Source organism: Mustela nivalis, assembly GCF_964662115.1.
Source record: "Mustela nivalis genome assembly, chromosome: X".
NCBI lineage: Eukaryota > Metazoa > Chordata > Mammalia > Carnivora > Mustelidae > Mustela > Mustela nivalis.
The window spans coordinates 107,272,322-107,292,280 of NC_139040.1; the positions used below are offsets into that span (position 1 = coordinate 107,272,322).

At 43.0% G+C, this 19,959-nt stretch overlaps 1 protein-coding gene across 1 annotated transcript in view; it reads left to right on the forward strand.

The window, feature by feature from the left end:
• DMD (dystrophin) overlaps window positions 1-17,557 on the forward strand; it is a 2,004,585-nt gene extending 1,987,028 nt beyond the window's left edge. Inside the window, exons 74-76 of the mRNA XM_082716529.1 lie at window positions 1,236-1,328; window positions 10,305-10,336; window positions 14,985-17,557. Of these exons, the coding sequence (XP_082572655.1) occupies window positions 1,236-1,328; window positions 10,305-10,336; window positions 14,985-14,996 (137 nt within the window). The 3' untranslated portion in view covers window positions 14,997-17,557. The remainder of the gene's footprint in view (window positions 1-1,235; window positions 1,329-10,304; window positions 10,337-14,984) is intronic.
• Window positions 17,558-19,959: the final 2,402 nt, after the last annotated feature.

Below are 19,959 nucleotides of genomic sequence, written 5' to 3' on the forward strand. Positions count from 1 at the left end.
TTAAATCACAGGCTGCCCAGTCATTTCCAAGTCAGATGTGAACCTGAGGTTGTCCTAAAGCATGTTCATTACCGCTGATTTGCCAAAAGCAAGGTCTTGTTTTCAATGGAAGTGACAGTATAATGCACAAATAGGGCTGGAAGTTACTGTTATAAAAAATTAGTTTCCAGAGACCTTCAGAATTCACAGTAATTTTGTTTTCAGTGAAGACATCTGTCCCTTACTGCAAATGCTGGTTGAGGTGTGTGTCTGTAACACATCAGGCATCCGTAGAGACCACAGATCAACAGAATCTACAAGCAGACTCCCATTCCCAGAGGAGGACCATCCATCTCTGAATTCTGTTTCACCCAAAATCACCTTCTGCCCTCACGTAAACAGATTCTCAAAAATTTAAAAAAAAAAAAAAGTTCCTCTTAAGCCTCCCGTAACATCATGGGGATAAAGTCGTCCCATGTACAAAGAGGAGAGAAACCTTACTCCACAGAATCCCCCCATATCCACAGTCCTTCAAATGTTAATATTTTCCTAGCCCATTAGACTTCAAAGGTACTTGAGTTTTGTTTGTATTTTTGTTTAAATGTCAAAGGAAAGAGTGTCGTCAGTCTGTCCTTAACTTCATCAAGTGAAGGCAAAATGTCACATACGTTGTTTTGTGTTGAAGAGATGCACGTCAAGTGCCTAATCATTTTGGTTTTTTTTTAAATAATACTAACTTTAAAAAAAAAAGATTTTATTTATTTATTTGAGAGAGAGTGAGAGAGAGCATGAGAGGGGAGAAGGACAGAGGGAGAAGCAGACGCCCCCATGGAGCTGGGAGCCGGATGCGGGACTCGATCCTGGGTCTCTGGGATCATGACCTGAGCTGAAGGCAGTCGCTTAACCAACTGAGCCACCCAGGCACTGTCTTTTTTTAATTACAAAGAAAAACAGTTTACGTTTACTAACGGGACATAAGAAAGTTATGTCAACTTAATATGAAATATTAACTTCTAAAGAGAGAAACCATTTTCTTCTCTGAAGACAAGGACATAGATAAATCCCTGCATGGACTCCTTCCCTTGAAGGAGTTGTTCCCGAATTATTCAGCCTTGAGAGGTTATTTGTATTTATGCTATTTCTGAGCAAGTGGTAGTGAATTTATAATGCCCTTTTAAATGCAATCATGGGCTTTTTCTCTAGTTCCTGTTTTCCTTAAGCATAATGTGCTCATGTTTGTGCTTGCTTTCATTAAGGTGAGGAAGACCTGCTCAGTCCTCCCCAGGACACAAGCACAGGGTTAGAGGAAGTGATGGAACAACTCAACAACTCCTTCCCTAGTTCCAGAGGTAAGCTCCCTGACGTGCCGGTAACTCCCACCTACTGGAATTAGGCCTCCTGTTCCCACACTCAACTAGACTCTGTATTTTCCGTGGCTAAGTAAGCATGTCCTGATAGAGTGCCACTTGGGGAGTGTTGTCAGAAGCAAGTGTTTTCAGGGTGCATTTCTGCTTTGGATGACCAGATTGACCTGGTATGGGATTCTGGTTGAATTCAGATGCCTCTAGAACCCTGATGCCTCTAGAAGCAAGAATACTAACTTACACATTTACTCCCTTTGCGCATTAGTCTGAAGAGCAAATTATGAGATCGGTTTTACTTAAAAGCAATGAAGCTGTGACCTTGACAAAGACATTCATGGCTTGATGGCACCTTGCCAGAGACACACACTTACCACGCACTGCGGTGAAATCTAGAACATGCCTAGTATACAGCAGTGGTGGGGACTTGGGCTTCTGATGCCCTTTACATTTAAAAATCGTCTCTTACCCCATTGTTTAAATATAGGTACAATTAAATCTTTATATACTAGTCTTTTGTTGTTGGTCTCAGTGCCATGGAAGGAATACGATCTTCGCCAGGAAAGATAGTAATACAAATGCCCTTACTGCCCGCCATCACTTTGCCCCCGTGTATTTTCCCCCTCATATAAAAGCAGCATTTTACCCCACCAGCTTTTCCCACTAACCAGGATGAGCGTCACATGTCTTCGTTCCTCCAGGGAGGTTTCACTCCCATGGTTAGCGTCTTGGAGTATTTTATTTTATTGCTGTGACATAAAACACTAACCCACTTCCCTTGAGTGAATAAATAAAAAGAAGGGCCGCAGCCACCTGTTCAGCAAATGAAGAGAAACCTAGACAAGCCAAAGAGGAGAACACAAGTCTTTGTGGCCAGGGGCTGGCTCGCCTCATGGGCAGCCCCAGGGGGAAGGGCAGCTGAGAGTCTTACTGTTCGTTCCTCTCCATAGGAGCAGTGACGAGGGTGTTGGGAGTCCTGTGTTCTTCCTCTATTTCTGTTCGGTGTCGGCTATCAGTGGCCGTTTCCCGGCTGTTCGATGTGCGAGTGAACACTGTGTGTGCACGTGAACAGCAGTGCCGTTCTGGGGGAGCGTTGCTAAGGAACCATCAGGGAAGCTAATTTTAAATGTCTGCACCAGCCATCTTTGCATTGCTGAGTGCCTCTAATGTGTTGATTTTAACACATAAGAACCTTCTCTGTCTTCCCTCCACCCCCACGCCCCCCACGTGCCACCCTCGTCTCCATCATGACGCTCTGGGCTGTCGTCTCTACCTAGGTGCTGCAGTTCAGGAGAAGACCACGAGCTGGTCGGCCAAAAATCAAAGGCCCTCCCCCTTTATCCTGTAAGCTTTTACGAGCACGTACTATGTACTAATGGAGGCTTAGGGATGCAAACAAGAACGGCCCAGTTCCTTGCCTTCATGGTGCTTACAGTCAACTGAGGAGGTAGACTTCAGAAGTTTCCTTTACAGTAGAGTGTTATGGCTATACTGGACAGGTCTAGGACATGAGTGAATCCCAGAAGCACCCTTTGACCTAAATAGGAGGGGTTCAGCTTAGGCACAGCAAGGGTCTTCTTCAAGATGACACAGAGAGAACTTTGGGCCCCCCATGTAGCACATTATTTCCGGCGACCTCTACCTATCCCTTGAATGTCACAGATGGATACCTTGCCCCAGCCCCTTCAATGCCAAGCCTGTGTACCTGCTCCGTGGGAAGTTAGTGGCTGCAGTGCTGACGCCTTGGGCTTTTCCAGGGTGTGCAGCTCTGCTTCCCTATAGGCAACCTTTTTGTGCTGGGCCTCTGACCCATCCTCGTTATCTTGAGGGTGAAGGTCTTTGCACCCTCTCCCCACATCCCCCTTTTAGTCCCTGAAGCTGGATACCACATGGGTACGGAAGAAGTCACCTAGAAGAGGAGAAATAGATTTCTTCTGATATATTTGGCAGTTAGCATCTTTGATGTTAAATTCACTTGTATGATGTTGATTTACTTTTATGGAAACTTGGAGAACTTCAGGCCACCTGGATAGTGTTTACTAAATCCACACTAATGGAAGCACTTTCCCTGAGTGCCAATCTTGAGTTCTCAAATAGGGGATAAGGAGGCTTTGTTTGACCAGTTCCATTAACTGAGTTCCTACTGGTGGCTTGAGACAGTTTTGTTTTTTTTTTTCTTCTGAGGAAAAGAATCCAGATCTGGCTATTCTTTCTGTGATGCTGTTACCTTGACATTTTTTTTCTTTTCCACCGCTTCCTGCCAAATTAGGCCTTAAAATTGGGCCTTTTCTAATAGGCACCCAATTCCAGCCTGTGGGGGTTCTTTCCATAGCACCGAGCAATTCCAGCACCTAGAATCCAACTCATTTCAGACATCACCTACCCAGAGAGAGCATCAGATCCCCCAGCTTGAGGGCTCTGTCCCCCAAGACTGCCCCCAAGACCCACTTTACTTCAGAGACCAGTCGCAAGTTTGGTTTATCCCCTGGGCTTCTGACTCCCCCCTCCCACACACACCCCCACTAGAGACATAAAGATTCCAACAACCCCCTTCTTCAGCTCAATTAACTTGCTACCGCAGCTCACAGAACTCAGAAATATTTTCTCTACCGGCTCACCCTGTACTCTCAAAGGTTAGAACTCAGGAATCCCCAGATGGAAGAGTAGAGATGCGTAGGGCAAGATAGAGGGGAAGGGTGCGGAGCTGCCCGCCGTGCTCCTTCCGGGTACCCTCCCCTCCCAAGCACCTCCGCGTCTTTCCCAGCCCGGAAACTCTCCCTCCCCAGTCCTTTTGGACTTTTAGGGAGGCACTGTGACATAGGTGTGACTGATTAAATCACTAGCCATTGGGGATTACACTCAAGTCTGGGACCTATGGGTTTTCCAAGACTTGCCTGGTTAACATTACAAAAGACACCTTGCTGCCTCTCTTCACAGGAAATTCCAAAGGTTTTAGGAGCTCTGTGCCCTCAAAGGGTATTAAGACCTAATACATAATTCTAAATCACAGTAGCACGCCCTTTTCTCCTCAAATTCAAATGTATAAAAAGTCTCATCATAAAAATAGAATGGAAAATATATATGCGGTAGGGGTTTCTTGGGAGCATCTTACCAATAGGGAGGTATGTTGGGTTGGTATTAAGCAGAAAATTTTGAGTCTTAAACGTCTTGGGTTTACAGACCATTGCAAATGGAAGCCCCTCCCCCCAAGGTCATTTTAACATTTCTGAGGACCCAAACTGTGCTTTGACCTTCTAACCATTATCCATACCAGAAGAAACAGTTTACATCTCAAACTGTATTAAGGATATAAAATACATTGTGTGTGTGGAGTGTGTGTACACACACATACATATACACCATGTATATACACCATACATGAATGTGTCTAGTGACATACACATACAAAGATCATAAAGAAAAGATGAGTGAACCAACACTTCCTATACTACAATCAGTTCACACTGTTTCTCTTTCATGTATTTAAAAATAAAATGCTGGTTGCAACCCACTAAGTGGGTTTTCAGATCCAGTGGTTTTAAAAAATACTGATCTGACTGATCTTGGCATTCTTTGCCCAGGTGCACATCTTTTTTAAAAAAATTAACATTTTGGGGCACCTGGGTGGCCCAGTCATAAAGTTATCTGCCTTGGGCTCAGGTCATGATCCCAGGGTGCTGGGATCGATCGAGACCCACTCTGGGCTCCCTGCTCAGTGGGAAGCCTGATTCTCCCTTTCCTACGCCCCCTTCTTGTGTTCCCTCTCTCGCTATCTGTCAAATAAATACATAGAATCTTTTTTTAAAAATTACATTTAAAAATTTTCACCATGGAAGTTGTTTCTGCCAAGACCTTCCTAATATCTTAGAGGACACCGTGCTTTTAATCTAAGTCTGCCACCCATGTTCCCATTGCTGTGTTAGGAAGAATGAAGTTCACGGTTGCTACAGCTGTTTCGGACAGCTGTTTTGAGTAACTCAAAACAGATGTCAGAGCCAGAGGTCTGCCATTTAGTGGAAATGTGCTATTAAATACCACCTCATGGTTTACTTAACCCTGCTAGATAATTGCCCACAGAGGAAAAGACTTTTTAAATAAAATATTACGCTCTTCACATATGCAAAGTATATCAATAGGGGAGTTTTGCATTTTAAATGTACAACTTCTCTGTTGTTACCCTTTGCCACAGTCTTGACTTCAGGCTCAAGTCTTGAGGCATCAGCTAATTCTCCCTTTTGCATTTTCACTCCCAAGTCCCTGGAAGCCTGAAGCACCAAGTTCATGGCCATTCAGCAAGTTAAATTAAACGTCTGATCTTATCTCACTGGCCTTGCTACACTGTTATCCAAATTAATAAAGGGGTTTCATGCTCCTCCCTCTAGTGAAAAACTGGTAGCCAACACTGTCCTGCATAATAGCCCCTATAAATTGCGGGTGTTCAAGGTGTGAATGTGCATGTGTTCAGTTTTATGCTGATATCTTTCCTGATTAATCTCTAGACATAGCTATTTGCAACCACTTGAGGGATTTCAGTGGCTCGCCCTATATTAAACACAGAACATTAGCCAATTTCTAATCTATTTACTACCACTAATGTGTCCCTGTGTCTATAAATATACTTAGAAGTTGAATTCTGCTGTAATAAAAATCATTATCTCCTATAAGGCACTTTTTAAATCTCCACCCTTATTCTATAGGAACAGTACATGGGTACAATGTGCGATAAACATTTTTAAAACAAACAATTGAAGTGATTTGTCCCTGTGTCTCTGATCGTTTTGCATTCTGGCAAAGGCATTTTCATATGTATGTGTGTTTCTGGAAGAAACGCTTTCCTGATCAGTGGTATGGTATTGGCTTCTCTAAACATGAGGTGCCACTGTATACTAATTAGTGAGCAAACGGGGTCTAAGATAAGATCTGAGTGCAGTAAGACCATTCAGAACACAGCTAACGGTGCCCTGCAGGTATGTCTTTTGTGACCTGTGCCATACTAGTTTTCTCCCCAACATCCATACCATCCTCTCTCATAGGACCCACCCCTCCCTAAAGCCCACATACACTCTGTTAAATGCCTCTAAATTAGCCACACAACAGCTGTGCGAAACCTGCCATCTTCTAAGATTCAGAGCTTGTCTGTGGTTCTTCTGTGGAAGAACAGCATCAAGGCGAGCTCACATGTCCCATTTTCGGATACCACTCAGCTTCCTATCCGCTTCCATCAGTTTTGAACTGTTACTCCTTTATACCAGGGACCAACAAAGTAAATGTTCCAGGAGCCAGATCTGGCCCACTACCTGTTTTTAGAAATAAAGTCTTATTAGAACACAGCTACACCCATTGATTTGCATGTTGTCGATCGTTCTTTCTCACTGGGAGTAGTTGTTGCAAAGTTGAACAGTTGCTATGGAGACCATGTGGCTTGCAAAGCGTAAACTGTTTACCGTCTGGCCCTTCACACAGAAAGTTTGCCAACCCCTGCTTTACGCAGTCTTCCATACTAGCTCGTTCTGTACATAACGGTCACAGACTTCTCGGTGCTATCAACTTGGAACTCAACAAAACTGCTTTTGAATTGATTTGTGTATTCATGTCCATATTCACCAGAGATCATACATGTTTCCATATTTAAAGTATAGCCATTAGAATCTTCTTTCACTTTGGTAAAAAAAAAGAAATCGAAAAAGGGACTCATTCTTTCTTAACATTTTCAGTTAGTGAATCAGAGATTAAGAAGTTACAGCTACTCCCCACCCCCCAAAACAGTCATGTCCTGAGATTCTAATCCTGAATAATGAATCCTCTCAAGTCACACTGCCTGAGGAAAGTTGACTTCTCCAGACGCAGAACTCCCCCAGCATATTTCCTTTTTCTCTTGATTCATTTCCTGACAGCATACCACATTGCCAGATGGACACCCTAACTGAAGGTCTAAGGAAACTCATTTCCAAAGAATGTATTCATGAAATAAAACTTATCTGGCACTTGTATTTTTTTTTTTTTTTTTTTACTGGCAAAGAATGTTTTTAAGTGGCGCCACCAAAATAGCCTCTAGTCTGTCAGTGTAGAAACTAGTCCGATACAAGGGAAAATACTATTTAACTTTCTTTAAACAAAAAGCAGAACTTCCTTTGGTACTGTTCTGGTGACCACAACGGAACCAAGTGACGAGAGCGGATTTTGAAAGAGATTAGGATTAACAAAGCTCTGGAAGGGCCACTGTATGTGAAACATGGCTTCTGAAGAAGAAGCACCTGAAACAAAACCCAAGTCATTTGCTGCATATTTAGCAGTGGCCGGTGGATACTGAACTCGGAATATGGCCTGGTGTAGATAAAGATACGTAACCTTTATCACTCAGGGAACCAATAATTACATTTTGAAACTGAATCATACTGCTAACAACACTCCTTCCTGAAGCTCTTATGTTTTAAAAATAGACCAAGGTGAAGGCCAAACCAAGTTACCAGCCCTTGGCACACGAGTTAACAGGGTAACAGTGAGGGCCAAGTTACCACAAACACCAAAGGACTCTTGACCATGATCTAGTGGCTACCTTACTAATTTCGTTCAATCAGCATTCGTCAGAAACCTATAGTATCGAGGTACAGGTGGTACTAGGAATACAGAGGATGGATAAGCAATACATGGGCCCTGGCCTCAAGGACGTCACAGTCTTGTAGGGGAAGGGAATGAATTCTACTACCAGACAGTATAACCACCAAACATAAAGATGCAAAAATACTTGATAAAGGAGTGGAAAGGAATGGATGAGTAATTCATGCTGGGATTTGTCTGAGCTATTAAGAGTGAAATGATGTGGGGCACCCGGGTGGCTCAGTTGGTTAATTGACAGCCATCAGCTCAGGTCAAGATCCTGCAGTCTGGGATTGAGCCCCACATGGGGTTCCCTGCTCAGCAGGGAGTCTGCTTCTCCCTGTGCCTTTACCCCTGCTCATGCTCTCTTGTTCTCTCTCAAATAAATAAATAAAATCTTTAAAAAAAAAAAAAAAGAATGTTATGGACATTAGGGAAGGTATGTGCTGTGGTGAGTGCTGTGAAGTCGTAAACCTGGCGATTCACAGACCTGTACCCTGGGGGCTAATAATACATTATATGTTAATAAAAAATGAAACATTTAAAAAAAGAATGAAAGAATGTTCTCCTCCCTCCCCTTTTTCCTTTCATCTGGTATGGCCTACCACTGGCAACACCCAAAACGAGGAGCCAATACCCCCATTTTTTTCTCTTTTCCCTCGTTTGAGGAATGTCATGATATCTTGACCATGCTTACATGATCAAGCATGCAGTTTTAAACTTTTTTTATTTTTATTTTTTAAAGATTTTATTTGTTTGACAGACAGAGATCACAAGTAAGCGGCGGGGGGGGGGGGAGCAGGCTCCCCGCTGAGCAGAGAGCCCGATGCGGGGCTCAATCCCAGGACCCTGAGATCATGACCTGAGCTGAAGGCAGAGGCTTTAACTCACTGAGCCACTCAGGTGCCCCTATACTTTTTTTTTTTTTAAGATTCAGTTATTTTAGAGAGAAAGAGTGGGGGTAGGGGCTGCAGAGGGAGAGGAAAGAGCCTCAAGCAGGCTCCATGCTGCACATGGAGCCCAACGCAGAACTTGATCCCGAGATCCTGAGATCACGGCCCGAGCCAAAACCAAGAGTTAGACACTCAACTGATTGAGCCACCCAGGCACCCCTGTAGTTTCTATAGTTAAAAGAAATTTCTGACTTGGGAAAATTAAGAAGGAAGAGAGGGAGGGTGGGTCAATGTATCTTAGAAGTTTTAGACCGTGAACTTGAGTTGTGAAAGACTTCTTTTGGAATAGTAGCACCATACTTCTGTGGTCTGAATGAGTAGCCCTCACATTGTCCCAGGGTGCATTAGTCCTTGCAGTCCTCGAGCATGGGGGGTCCTGGAGGGACAGGGGACACTACACAGGGTCTCAGACCCCACAGCTCTGTTTTTATCTGCTCTAAATCCTGGGCTTTCACCTAAGATGGATGGTCTCGGGAAATGTACCATCGCTCAATTCAGAGTCTTTAAAACAGTATTTCACTTGAAGGCCCTGGTGATGAGAGGAAATTGCAAGCCCCAGATGTGCTAGGTATGGTCAGAGGTTATAGTGTTCTGTCCGATATAAATATTACCCTAGAAAACTTGACCAGGACCTGCTTTTCAAAAATAAATAAACACATACAGTCGGAGGATTCTCTAAAACAAATAAGGCCAGTGAGTCTTCAGCAGTCTACTCTCAAGGCTCCTGGAATTTGTTGAATTATGAGGAGGAAGTTGAGGGTTCGTTCCTAGATCTGGCTCTGTGGTTTGCCCGTTAGTGGGACTCCTCTCTTTCCCCCCGTTGTTTTGTTTTGTTTTGTTCTGTTTTTCCTATTTTCTCAAGTGCCCCCAATCTCATCATGGGCGTGCTCAGCTTCTACCAGATAGAAGGAAATCTCCCAAGGGGGTGGGCTCTCGCCTCTGTGGCATTTCGCCTTGCATTTGGGGTGCAGACTTCGGCGCACACATCCACTCCCGTTTATGTTTCGGTGTACTGTCGAGAGTAAAGAGATTGAGATTTTTGGACGTTGAGCTTGAGGTTCTAAAGTTGTCCTGGAAAAACAATGCTCAATTTGTCAGATTCCTACTCTGTGCCAGCTTTCATCCAGTTGAACACATGAACTCTATGGATTCTGTAAGTTACGTCTCCTGGATTGTGTTATCTGTTTACACTGATTTTAAGTGTATGTAAAGGTTATTTGACTGGATGTGTCCTTCGGGTTCTTTTTGTTTCTGGTTGTTGTTGTTTTTTTTTTTTTCTTTTTTCAGAAGGGAATAAATGAATTGTCTTCTCAACTTTTGTTTGGTAAAAGCAGCAAAATTGGTATGAAACTGTATATTTATGCATTTTTTTCCTTTCTGATATCTCTGCCTCTTCCTCTCTCCATTATTAAAGGAAGAAATACCCCTGGGAAGCCAATGAGAGAGGTTAGTGAGACTCAGGCTCACAGCCACGGCTTCTGTGTGTCTCATCGCGCTTTCTATGTTTGGCGTTTGTGTAAGAATTGTGTGTATGCACGCGCATGTACGTACTACATGTGTCATCATGTAAGGATGGTAGTCACCTCTCCACTTGCAGCTCGTGAGGAACATTCTTCAAATGTTCATTGCCATTGTCATCACCATGACGACAGGACCAGGGGTTGGGGAACAGGAATCTCTATGAAATGGCAACCCTTGGTAGTCCCTAGGTCGTTAGCCCACAGTTCGTCATCTGTTGCCATTCGTAACACCAACAGAACCCTCAGTGTAAACTTAACCTCCAACAGAACTGAGGAGTCCTCGAGTTTCTGTGTACTTTCAGGACCCTAGCATTTTCTGCCAATGCCCTGAGTTTTTTATTCTACTGGAATGACTTCATTTTGTTTTTGTTTTCTTTTTTTCTCATTCCTACACTCCTGTCCCACTCTAGTAACTTTTTTTTTTGAGAACTTACTGTGCCAAGCACTGTTTTAAGCACTTGCCATCTTTTTCATGAGGTAATCTTCATGCCAAACCTCTGAGGTAGGTACTCCTATCAACCCCATTTTACAAACTGGGAAACTGAGTCAGTGAGAGAGTAAGCAGTGTCTTCAAGGTGACAGAGCCAGAATTTGCATCCAGGCCATCAGGGTCCAGGGCCACACTCTTCTGCTGAATTGCCTCCTGAGAACGGGGTATCGGAAAGACTCCCATCACGTCAGCTAGCCCTTTAGAAAGTTCTCTGTTTTCACTTGGCCTTTGGAAACCCAGGTAGAACATAATAAGGTTAAAGACTGAATGTTGGGAGTCTTGAGGGTTTTTTAAGTGCTTATGTATGAGTTAAAAGGGGGTAGGGTACAATATTATCACTGAATGTGGTGTGAGGTTTTTCAGGGAAAGCTGCTGCATGCTTTTGTCAGAAACAGCATCTGAACATTCAGTTTCCTAATCAGAGGGCTCGTAGATGACAGAGTGTTGACTGACAGCCCAAGGGAAACAGGCTTGTCCTTACCAAGAGTTTAGCATGAAGGATGCGAGAAGGAAAGTTCTTCCATGGGTGGCCATAACATCCACTCTTCTGGGAGACAGGATGAACGGGGAGAGAGTGCTGACATGAGAAGATTCTAGATCCTTAGCAACAGGCTAGACTGGAGGAGTTCCTGATTCATTTAAACATAAGGAGTCATACTGGAAAGTCTGCCAACACCATGCCGTGCAAGTCTAATGAATTTAATGATCCTTTAGTGTTTTTGCACCAGTGCTCTCTTCCAAGGCTTGGGACACTGGGTTCCTAGGGAGGTGGGGGGAGGGACAGTCTGGGAGGAGAAACAGGAAACAAATGGGTGAAGCAGAGAGTGTTCCTGATGGTTTGCCTGGCTCACATACTACTTAGGTGAGGCTCCTTGGGTTCATTCTTATGGTAAGTGCCCCTTACAATTTCTCTTAAAGTTTTACAAAAAAGCTGCACCTTAATTTTGAGTGCCCTGAACATGTTGCTCTCATGAACAAATGAATCTTAGAAAAGGCCAGCCCATGTATCATTCAAGTCACAGAGGCATTTGGAAACTTTATTACCTGAGCCGTATTCCAGTCAGATACGTTTCCAGAAAACCCCAGAATCAAAGTGATGTTTTTATTGTTAAAAAATCACCTCAAAGATGCAGTAGATCAGATAGTTTTTTAAAGATTAAATTATAGAGAAGAGAAATACAAATTTCACTACCCCGGCTTTGCTGTGGCCAAGTGAATGCTAACCATTTATTTGGGAACTGTATTTAAAAAAAAAAACAAAAACAAAAACACAGAGTGCCAGCTTGCTTTTGAGGTCTTGGATCTCTGCCAGAAAGTCTCAATTCCAGTCACTGCCGAAGAAAACAACGACTCAGGCAGTGGTGGCATGGGACTGAATGGGTTGCAGTTCACGCCAGCTTGGAAAAACATACCGCTGCCCTCATGTTCAGTGCATGGTGTTTGTGTTCAGTGATCCTCACTTAAGAATGGATTAATACTTTCTATGGACTCATTTTTATGTCAACTTGTGCCTGAAGCCGACTGAAGATGCCTATAGTCCGGCCTCCTCCTCAGTGCCTCTCATGTTCATAGTATGAGATTTTAATTTTGACTTTGGAAAAGTCTGTCAGGTAAAATTAATGACCTCACTGATGTTTTGCCTTCCACACATGGATAATAGAACCAGGATACAGATCTGTTTTCTGTATCCCTATCACACTGTAGTTTTATGCCTCCACTGGATTGAGTTACGATTCTTTGGGGCAGTATTCTGTCAAAGGGATAGAATATTTTTCTGGCTCAAAAGAACACCTCCATGAAAAACACTGCTGTCATTATTCTGGTGAAACAGGTGTTTATAAATAAAGTAACCGAAGGCATACTATAGATACAGTGAGGGGACTCTGAAGGTGGTTCTCTTTTCTAGTGCAGGGAGAGCCTTGAGGTCATTTGCGAACATTTAAAACCGTCCGGACAGGTGAAAGGCCACCGCACATTTTGTGGGAGGGTGTGTGGTGTATTAAGAATAACCAACCTCTCTTTTTACCCAGTCACTTTTTAAATATCAGATACCCCTAGAAATGATGCCTCTAGAGAGTCTCAAGAGTTTTCCTTCCGGGTAGTAACTGAACATCATTTCAAGGAGTAGAAGCACCGCCTGACTATGTAATCTACAAGGCATTTACTCACGAATTGCATGCTGCCACGTTCCCTAGCCCACAGGTTTAAGTAGATACTTTTTGATTATTATCAGTAATTTCTTTCCTGTTCAGTTTAGGTTTTATAAGACATTCTCTACCTCCCTAGTGGACTCTACTATAGTTAGAGGGGAATGATGAGAAATAGTGTGACTTCTGTCCAGGTATCAGGTTGGAAAGGTCTTGGGTTTTGTTTGTACTGGCTTCCTTAATCACTGCTAAAACAGCAAGTCATTGAAAAATTTCAGACCATCCGTTTGTTTTCAGTTACACGCGAATAATAGGGTAGAGCTCCCAGGGTTGCTGGGCTGTGCAAAACAGATACAAAGGAAGCCCTTTAGCCTGGTGGCATCAGGTACTAGGTGGTGCTCTCAGCTCTAAGGAGCAGCAGAGAACCTTCTGGGTCCTCCAATGGTTTTTATGGTTTTGAAAAGCCGAAGATGACTTCAGTTCTTCACTGAGGGCTGCCATGTTCCCAGCCCGCTCTATGAGTAGAACACCTGCTTTGTCCAAGTTTTCCTCTTCGCCATCTCAAGCAAAATTCCACTTGATTTTTTAAAACCTGATTCTCACTGAAACTCTTGGCGTTGATGAAGGTCCACAAGATTTGCACACATGATCACCTTCGTGTAAGTGGCTGGAGGGTGTGAAACTTTTAGTAAGTCTTAACTTGATCTGGTGCCAGCACTGGGTAAGTGCCGGCCTCTAAATCCTTTTCAGACCCTCTCTCTCATGTGCTGAAAATCGACAGGTCTCTTGAAGCAAATACTAGAACAGAATTCCTGCCCTAGTCTATCTTTACTTTTTACAGGGATTTTAACAATTATGAGAATCCATAAAGTTGATACATGGCAAGGTAATAATAGCCTTATAAAGCATTTTTAGTTCTAAAGGCAGTACTCCAAGAAGAGAATGATTTAGTAATGTCCAAGAATTAAAATTAGCTATATAAAAATATGGGACATATAGGAAAAGGCAAGTCATAAAGCAGGTCTCAAATTAGCTTCCTCTAGGTCGGAATTCTGCCGCAGAGTAGCAGGGGCATGGTGCTGCTTTTGGGCTCCATGCTGGGGAATCAGTGCTAGGTCATGTAACATTATTATTAAAAGGCTCTTCTGATAGTTAACCTCCATTTAGCAGGAGAACAAAAGTAGATTCACCGGATACCCAAATCCGTGCTCTGCATGGGGGTCATGTTGAAATTAGGCTCTAGAGTCACTTGGAATGAAAAGTGACTTTTCTGAGGAAGCTTCCAAATTCCTATGTTAATATACAAAGAGGTTGATTCAAGAGTTTGTTTTTCAATTCAAGTAAAAGCAGAGAGAAAACAATCTCCACCGGAGCCTTAAAAGTGAGCCGGCGGCTTGAAAGAGCATGGAAGTGAAGATCCTGTGTCATGGTCGTGGTGGCAGTGATGAGAATGGTGATGACCATACGTAGTGGCACTGGCAGTGGTGACAGTTCTGGGGGCGGGGGGTAGTAGATGATAACCGAGAATTCAAGTACAAGGGCACAGTAAGTCCTCACCCACGACGAGGCGGGGAAAGTCCATCCCATCCAGAGGTGGTCCTGTTCCAATAGGAACCTTGTGCTTCTCTGTGGAAGCCTCCGGCTAGAGGCTTCTTCCATTGGGAAGATGAGTGCGCTCTCTGACACTTTTCCACTGAAATGACCATGGCAGCCTGATCTGGTATTAAGCTGATACTAACAACGTGGAATGGCTTCATTAACAAGGCTTTGCTTCTTCCTGGAAGTGGGTGAACAACCAAATCCTGTTGTGTAGACCCTCGGTGCAGCTTCTGTGTTGTCTTCAGCTAGAGGTGGGGAAGGATCTCCCAGATGGTGAAGAGTCGGGGTGATGTGATCTGCACCATAGTGTCACGTCTCTCTCTTTCTTTGTTTTCCAGGACACAATGTAGGAAGCCTTTTCCACTTGGCAGATGATTTGGGCAGAGCGATGGAGTCCTTAGTTTCAGTCATGACAGATGAAGAAGGGGCAGAATAAATGTTTTACAACTCCTGATTCCCGCATGGTTTTTATAATATTCATACAACAAAGAGGATTAGACAGTAAGAGTTTACAAGAAAAAAAAAATCTATATTTTTGTGAAGGGTAGTGGTACTATACTGTAGATTTCAGTAGTTTCTAAGTCTGTTATTGTTTTGTTAACAATGGCAGGTTTTACACGTCTATGCAATTGTACAAAAAAAGTTATAAGAAAACTACATGTAAAATCTTGATAGCTAAATAACTTGCCATTTCTTTATATGGAACGCATTTTGGGTTGTTTAAAAATTTATAACAGTTATAAAGAAAGATTGTAAACTAAAGTGTGCTTTATAAAAAAAAAGTTGTTTATAAAAACCCCTAAAAACAGACACACACACATGCACACACACACACACACACACACACAAACTTTGAGGCAGCGCATTGTTTCGCATCGTTTTAGCGTGATATCCATATGAAATTCATGGTTTTTTTTTTTTTTCCTTTTCTGGCCTCGTAAAGATAGGACTTCCTCTAACACCACAAATGACTACATCACTTTGCCCTTTCTGGAGATTGAGTGGGACTGGCTATGGGTTCTCGCTTTCCGCATCTATATGTCTAGAAGTATGTAAATACTGTAGGTATATAGATAAAATAGACCGGACTTTCTAGAGAACTTTGAAACTTCTTGTTCCAATGATCTGGCCACTTCCTCCCGAAAAGAGATTGCTTCTGGTCATCTAGGCTTACCTGCTTGGTCTAGAAGGAATTTTCCCTAGAGCCTGAAACCAGGAGGCAACCCCCACACTAGAACATTGTCGGGGGCTCCAGCTGTTTCTCATTTGAAACTTGCCACTGACAGCTACGGTACTGAATTTTTTAAAAAGGGACAGAGGAATGAACACACGGGACTCACTGTCCGAGTAATCCTTCAGCTAGGACAGTCAGCTTCCCGCTGCTGCCAGTGCCTCCATCTACATGTAAGGATGCCTCAGTGGAAGTCACGACATCAGAAGACATTTTTAACTCGCAGACAGTTAAGAAGGACTTCCTGGTAGGGCTGGAGGGCTGTGGATTTGCAGCCAATCCCTGGGAGGGAGAGGGCCACTCTTGAAGTAAAGGATTGGATGAATGTTCATAACCATACGTAGAGATCTTTGTAATTACAATGAGATCACACTCTTCCCTCACCTCACAGTGAAAACAGCAGTGGGTAATTGAGGGCGTTTTGCTTGCTTGCTTGCTTTCTTGCTTTCTTTCTTAAAGATGTTTTTTCCCCATCACAAGGAGTTTTTAAATGCCACAAGGCTTCATTTAAAATAGCCCTTGGGAAGGTGTGTAAGAGCCTCATCACGGTGTGCTCCTGTGAAATCCCCACCCAGAAGCCCGTGCGTGAGCTTTGTTTCCTCCCTGCTTCCCATTTCTCTACAAGGAATTCCACACAGGTCTAAGGGGAAACATAGATGGATTCCTGTGTTCCAAAGGGTACTCCAAAACCCTTGCTGGTGGATGAGGAAGGTTAGAGACACAAACATTGTTCAAAGAGAGTAACCCACGAGGACTAACTGGTAGGAACAAGTTTTACTCTCTCATCTTCTTAGGCTTTCATTTGTTTTTAATCATTCATTCACTAGAAATCACCGTGTGACCTGTTGTTTTGCAAATCTGTTACCTCTTAGGTCAGTGTCATTAACTTTGCAGAGTGGGTTTTGTCTATTTTATTAATGATAATTAACATGCTTCTCATGCTATTTCTACCTCACTTTGGTTTTGGGGTGTTCCTAATAATCGTGCACACTTGATTTCACAGCCCCACTACTTGTCCATCGTGTGAACATTTTTCTCATTTTTCCTGTCATTTCTGAAAGAAAACCCAAAGCTCTAAGGTAACAGAATGACATAAAGATTTGGTTTTAGTCGTGCATTTTTTTTTCCTTTCTGTGACACTGGACTTTTTCTTTTCCCTGTGGATTTTTTTTTTTTTTAACCACAATTAAAAGCAAGGGGTTGTGTTACTTCATACTAAGCAGTTTTAAGTTTCATTCTAAAAGCAGAGGTAAATAGAGTGCATAATTTTGTTTTAATCTTTTCGTTTTACCTTTTAGACATTAGTTCTGGAGTGAGTCTGTCAAAATATTTGAATAAGAACTGAGAGCTTTATTGCTACGTTTTAAGCATAATTTGGACATTATTTCGTGTTCTTTATAACCACCAAGTATTAAAACTGTAAATCATAATGTAACTGAAGCATAAACATCACATGGCATGTTCTGTCATTGTTTTCAGGTACTGGGTTCTTACTTGGGTATCATAAAATATTGTGTTTTAACACCAACACTGTAACATTTACTAATTATTTTTTTAAACTTCAGTTTTACTGCATTTTCACAACATATCAGACTTCACCAAATATATGCCTTACTATTGTATTATATTACTGCTTTACTGTGTATCTCAATAAAGCACGCAGTTATGTTACAAAAAAAAGTGTTGAATACAGTATTTTGTCTTTGATTTTTAATGACATAATACATTGATATGGTTGACGAGTGAAAAATTGAGAAAGCCAAGTGGTGAAAATACCTTATTCCCACATCATGCACACTGGCCTGTGAGCAAATGTTAATTTCTTCTGTCTCCTTCCAGACGATCACACTCGTGAAAGCAATTACAAACCCACGGTCCTTCTTTGGTCCTCTTCTGACACCTGAGATAGATAGCTTTCTATGCACTTGGCTCTGTACCTTGGTTTTTTTTTTTTTTTTTTAAACTTAGAAATGGACTCAAGATCCAGCCATTCTTATTTATATCACAAGAAATGTTTCCATCTCAATACGTAAAATGCTTTCTCATTCCTTTTTTTTAAAGTTGCACAATATTCCAGTGTAGATTAGTGGGATATCACTTCAGCTGCCCTCTTCTGTGGGACATGTGGCTTGTTTCCCGTCTTCTCCAGAGACCAACAGTACGGCACATCTTTTGTGTAGTCATGTCACTCATGCCAACGTCTTATCTGTGGGATGCATGCCCACAAGGGAGATTTCTGGACTGAAAGTGCAAGCGTGTAGAGCTGGGGCAGATCATTTTGGTGTAGCAATAGTCCCAGTGCTCATTCGGTTTCCTGCTTCAGTCCTTGAAAGCAGAGGAATTAACCCGTGTGTGATTTACATTTGCTTCTCAGATTTCATCGCTCTGTTACTGTTAACACACCAAATCTCGGGGGGCAGTCAGAGCAATAGGAGTCTCACCTAAAAGGATACCCCAGGACCGGTTTGGAGGAGGGTAGCCCTACCTCAAAGTCATGATCATCAGGACTAGAGGGAGATTCCCTCGCCCCTGTCCTGCTCTGCTTCCGTCCTAACTGCAGAGGCGGCGAGGCAACGGAGGAGCTCATCTGGCTCCCCTAAGGAGGGGTGACGTTTGCCTCTGACCGCAATGCATGTTCGCCTGCAGCGTTCACACCCCAAGGGTCCAAAGACATTGTGAGGTCCACCAGGTGAAATCTAGTGATTCTGTAAGAGGGAAGGGTCAAGCTCATTAAGAATGATGCTGAGTGAGTATTACAGCGTTTCTGCTAGGAATCACCTGTTCAGTTTCTGAAGGTGGGCTGATGGCGCCGGCCCAAGCGAGTACAGTCATGAAAGATGGCTCCTGGAGTCCACGTACACCAAGACTACTACTCACCGTATTTCCACCCTGGATCCCTCCTGCCATCCCCCAAACCTGCCTTTGCTTGAAACACCCCAAAGCACTCTTTGGATGGCATGAAACTAGGTCACCGAGGAACCCAACACTTTACCATGGCCACCGCAACCGCATGTGGTCTCTGAGATGGGTGTTTTGGCTTTCCATCCCACACTTGACACAGGCTGGGGGGGAAGGGAATTATTGCAGTCAAAATGTAAAACGGATCAAGCTGGTGCGGACTGTGCACCAGCAAGCAAAATGTATGTTTAGGGGAAAGCACGCAGACGAAGGGCTGTATCCTGTGAGTGGGGATGGCGTTCCCTGAATCTAACACTGAATGGTGGCATGGATACCAGGACAAGCACTGGAACACTTGCAGACACTTTGCTTCAAATTAAGTGTAACAAGACACGAACAGAATTCTTTCCCACAGTGGCATGATCACTAGAGTAGACCAACACATTCTCCATCACTCTTTGGACAGCAGAGTGCTCCGAGCTCATGGACTTACATAATAACATGAGAGCAGCAACATGTCAGACTTGCCATAATAAACAATATTGTGTGTGTGTGTGTGTGTGTGAGAGAGAGAGAGAGAGAGAGAGAGAGAGAGAGAAAGAGAAGAGTTTGGGGATATTTGAGAATGGCTTTTTTTTAAAAAAAAAAAAAAAGATTTTTATTTATTTGAGAGAGTAAGAGCACAAGAGTTGGGGGAGAGGGAAAGGCAGACTCCCCACTGAGCAAGGAGCTTGATGTGGGGCTCAATCCTAGGACACTGGGATCATGACTTGAGCTAAAGGCAGACCACCACTGGGTGAAGCCACCCAGCTACCCCCAGAGTGCCTTTCTTACATAGAAAGGGTTATATGTATATAGTCACATGAGACTTAAATTTTATACATATATGTATGTGCATTTGTGTAATTTTATATACACACACAGGATCAAGTTTTAGCTCTGCTGTAACTTGAGATCATTCAAGCTCACAGAAACATTGCGAGAACAGCACAACGAACCCTTATATGCCCTTTATCCAGATTCAACAACTGTTTGCATGTTGGGCCATTTACTTTTTCCTTCCACATAGAGTCTATTTTCTTCCCAAACCATTTTAAGAGTTAAGCTTCAGACATCATGCCGCTTTATGCTTAAATACTTCAGGTAAATTTCCTAAGAACTAGAACATTTTCTTGTACAAGCAC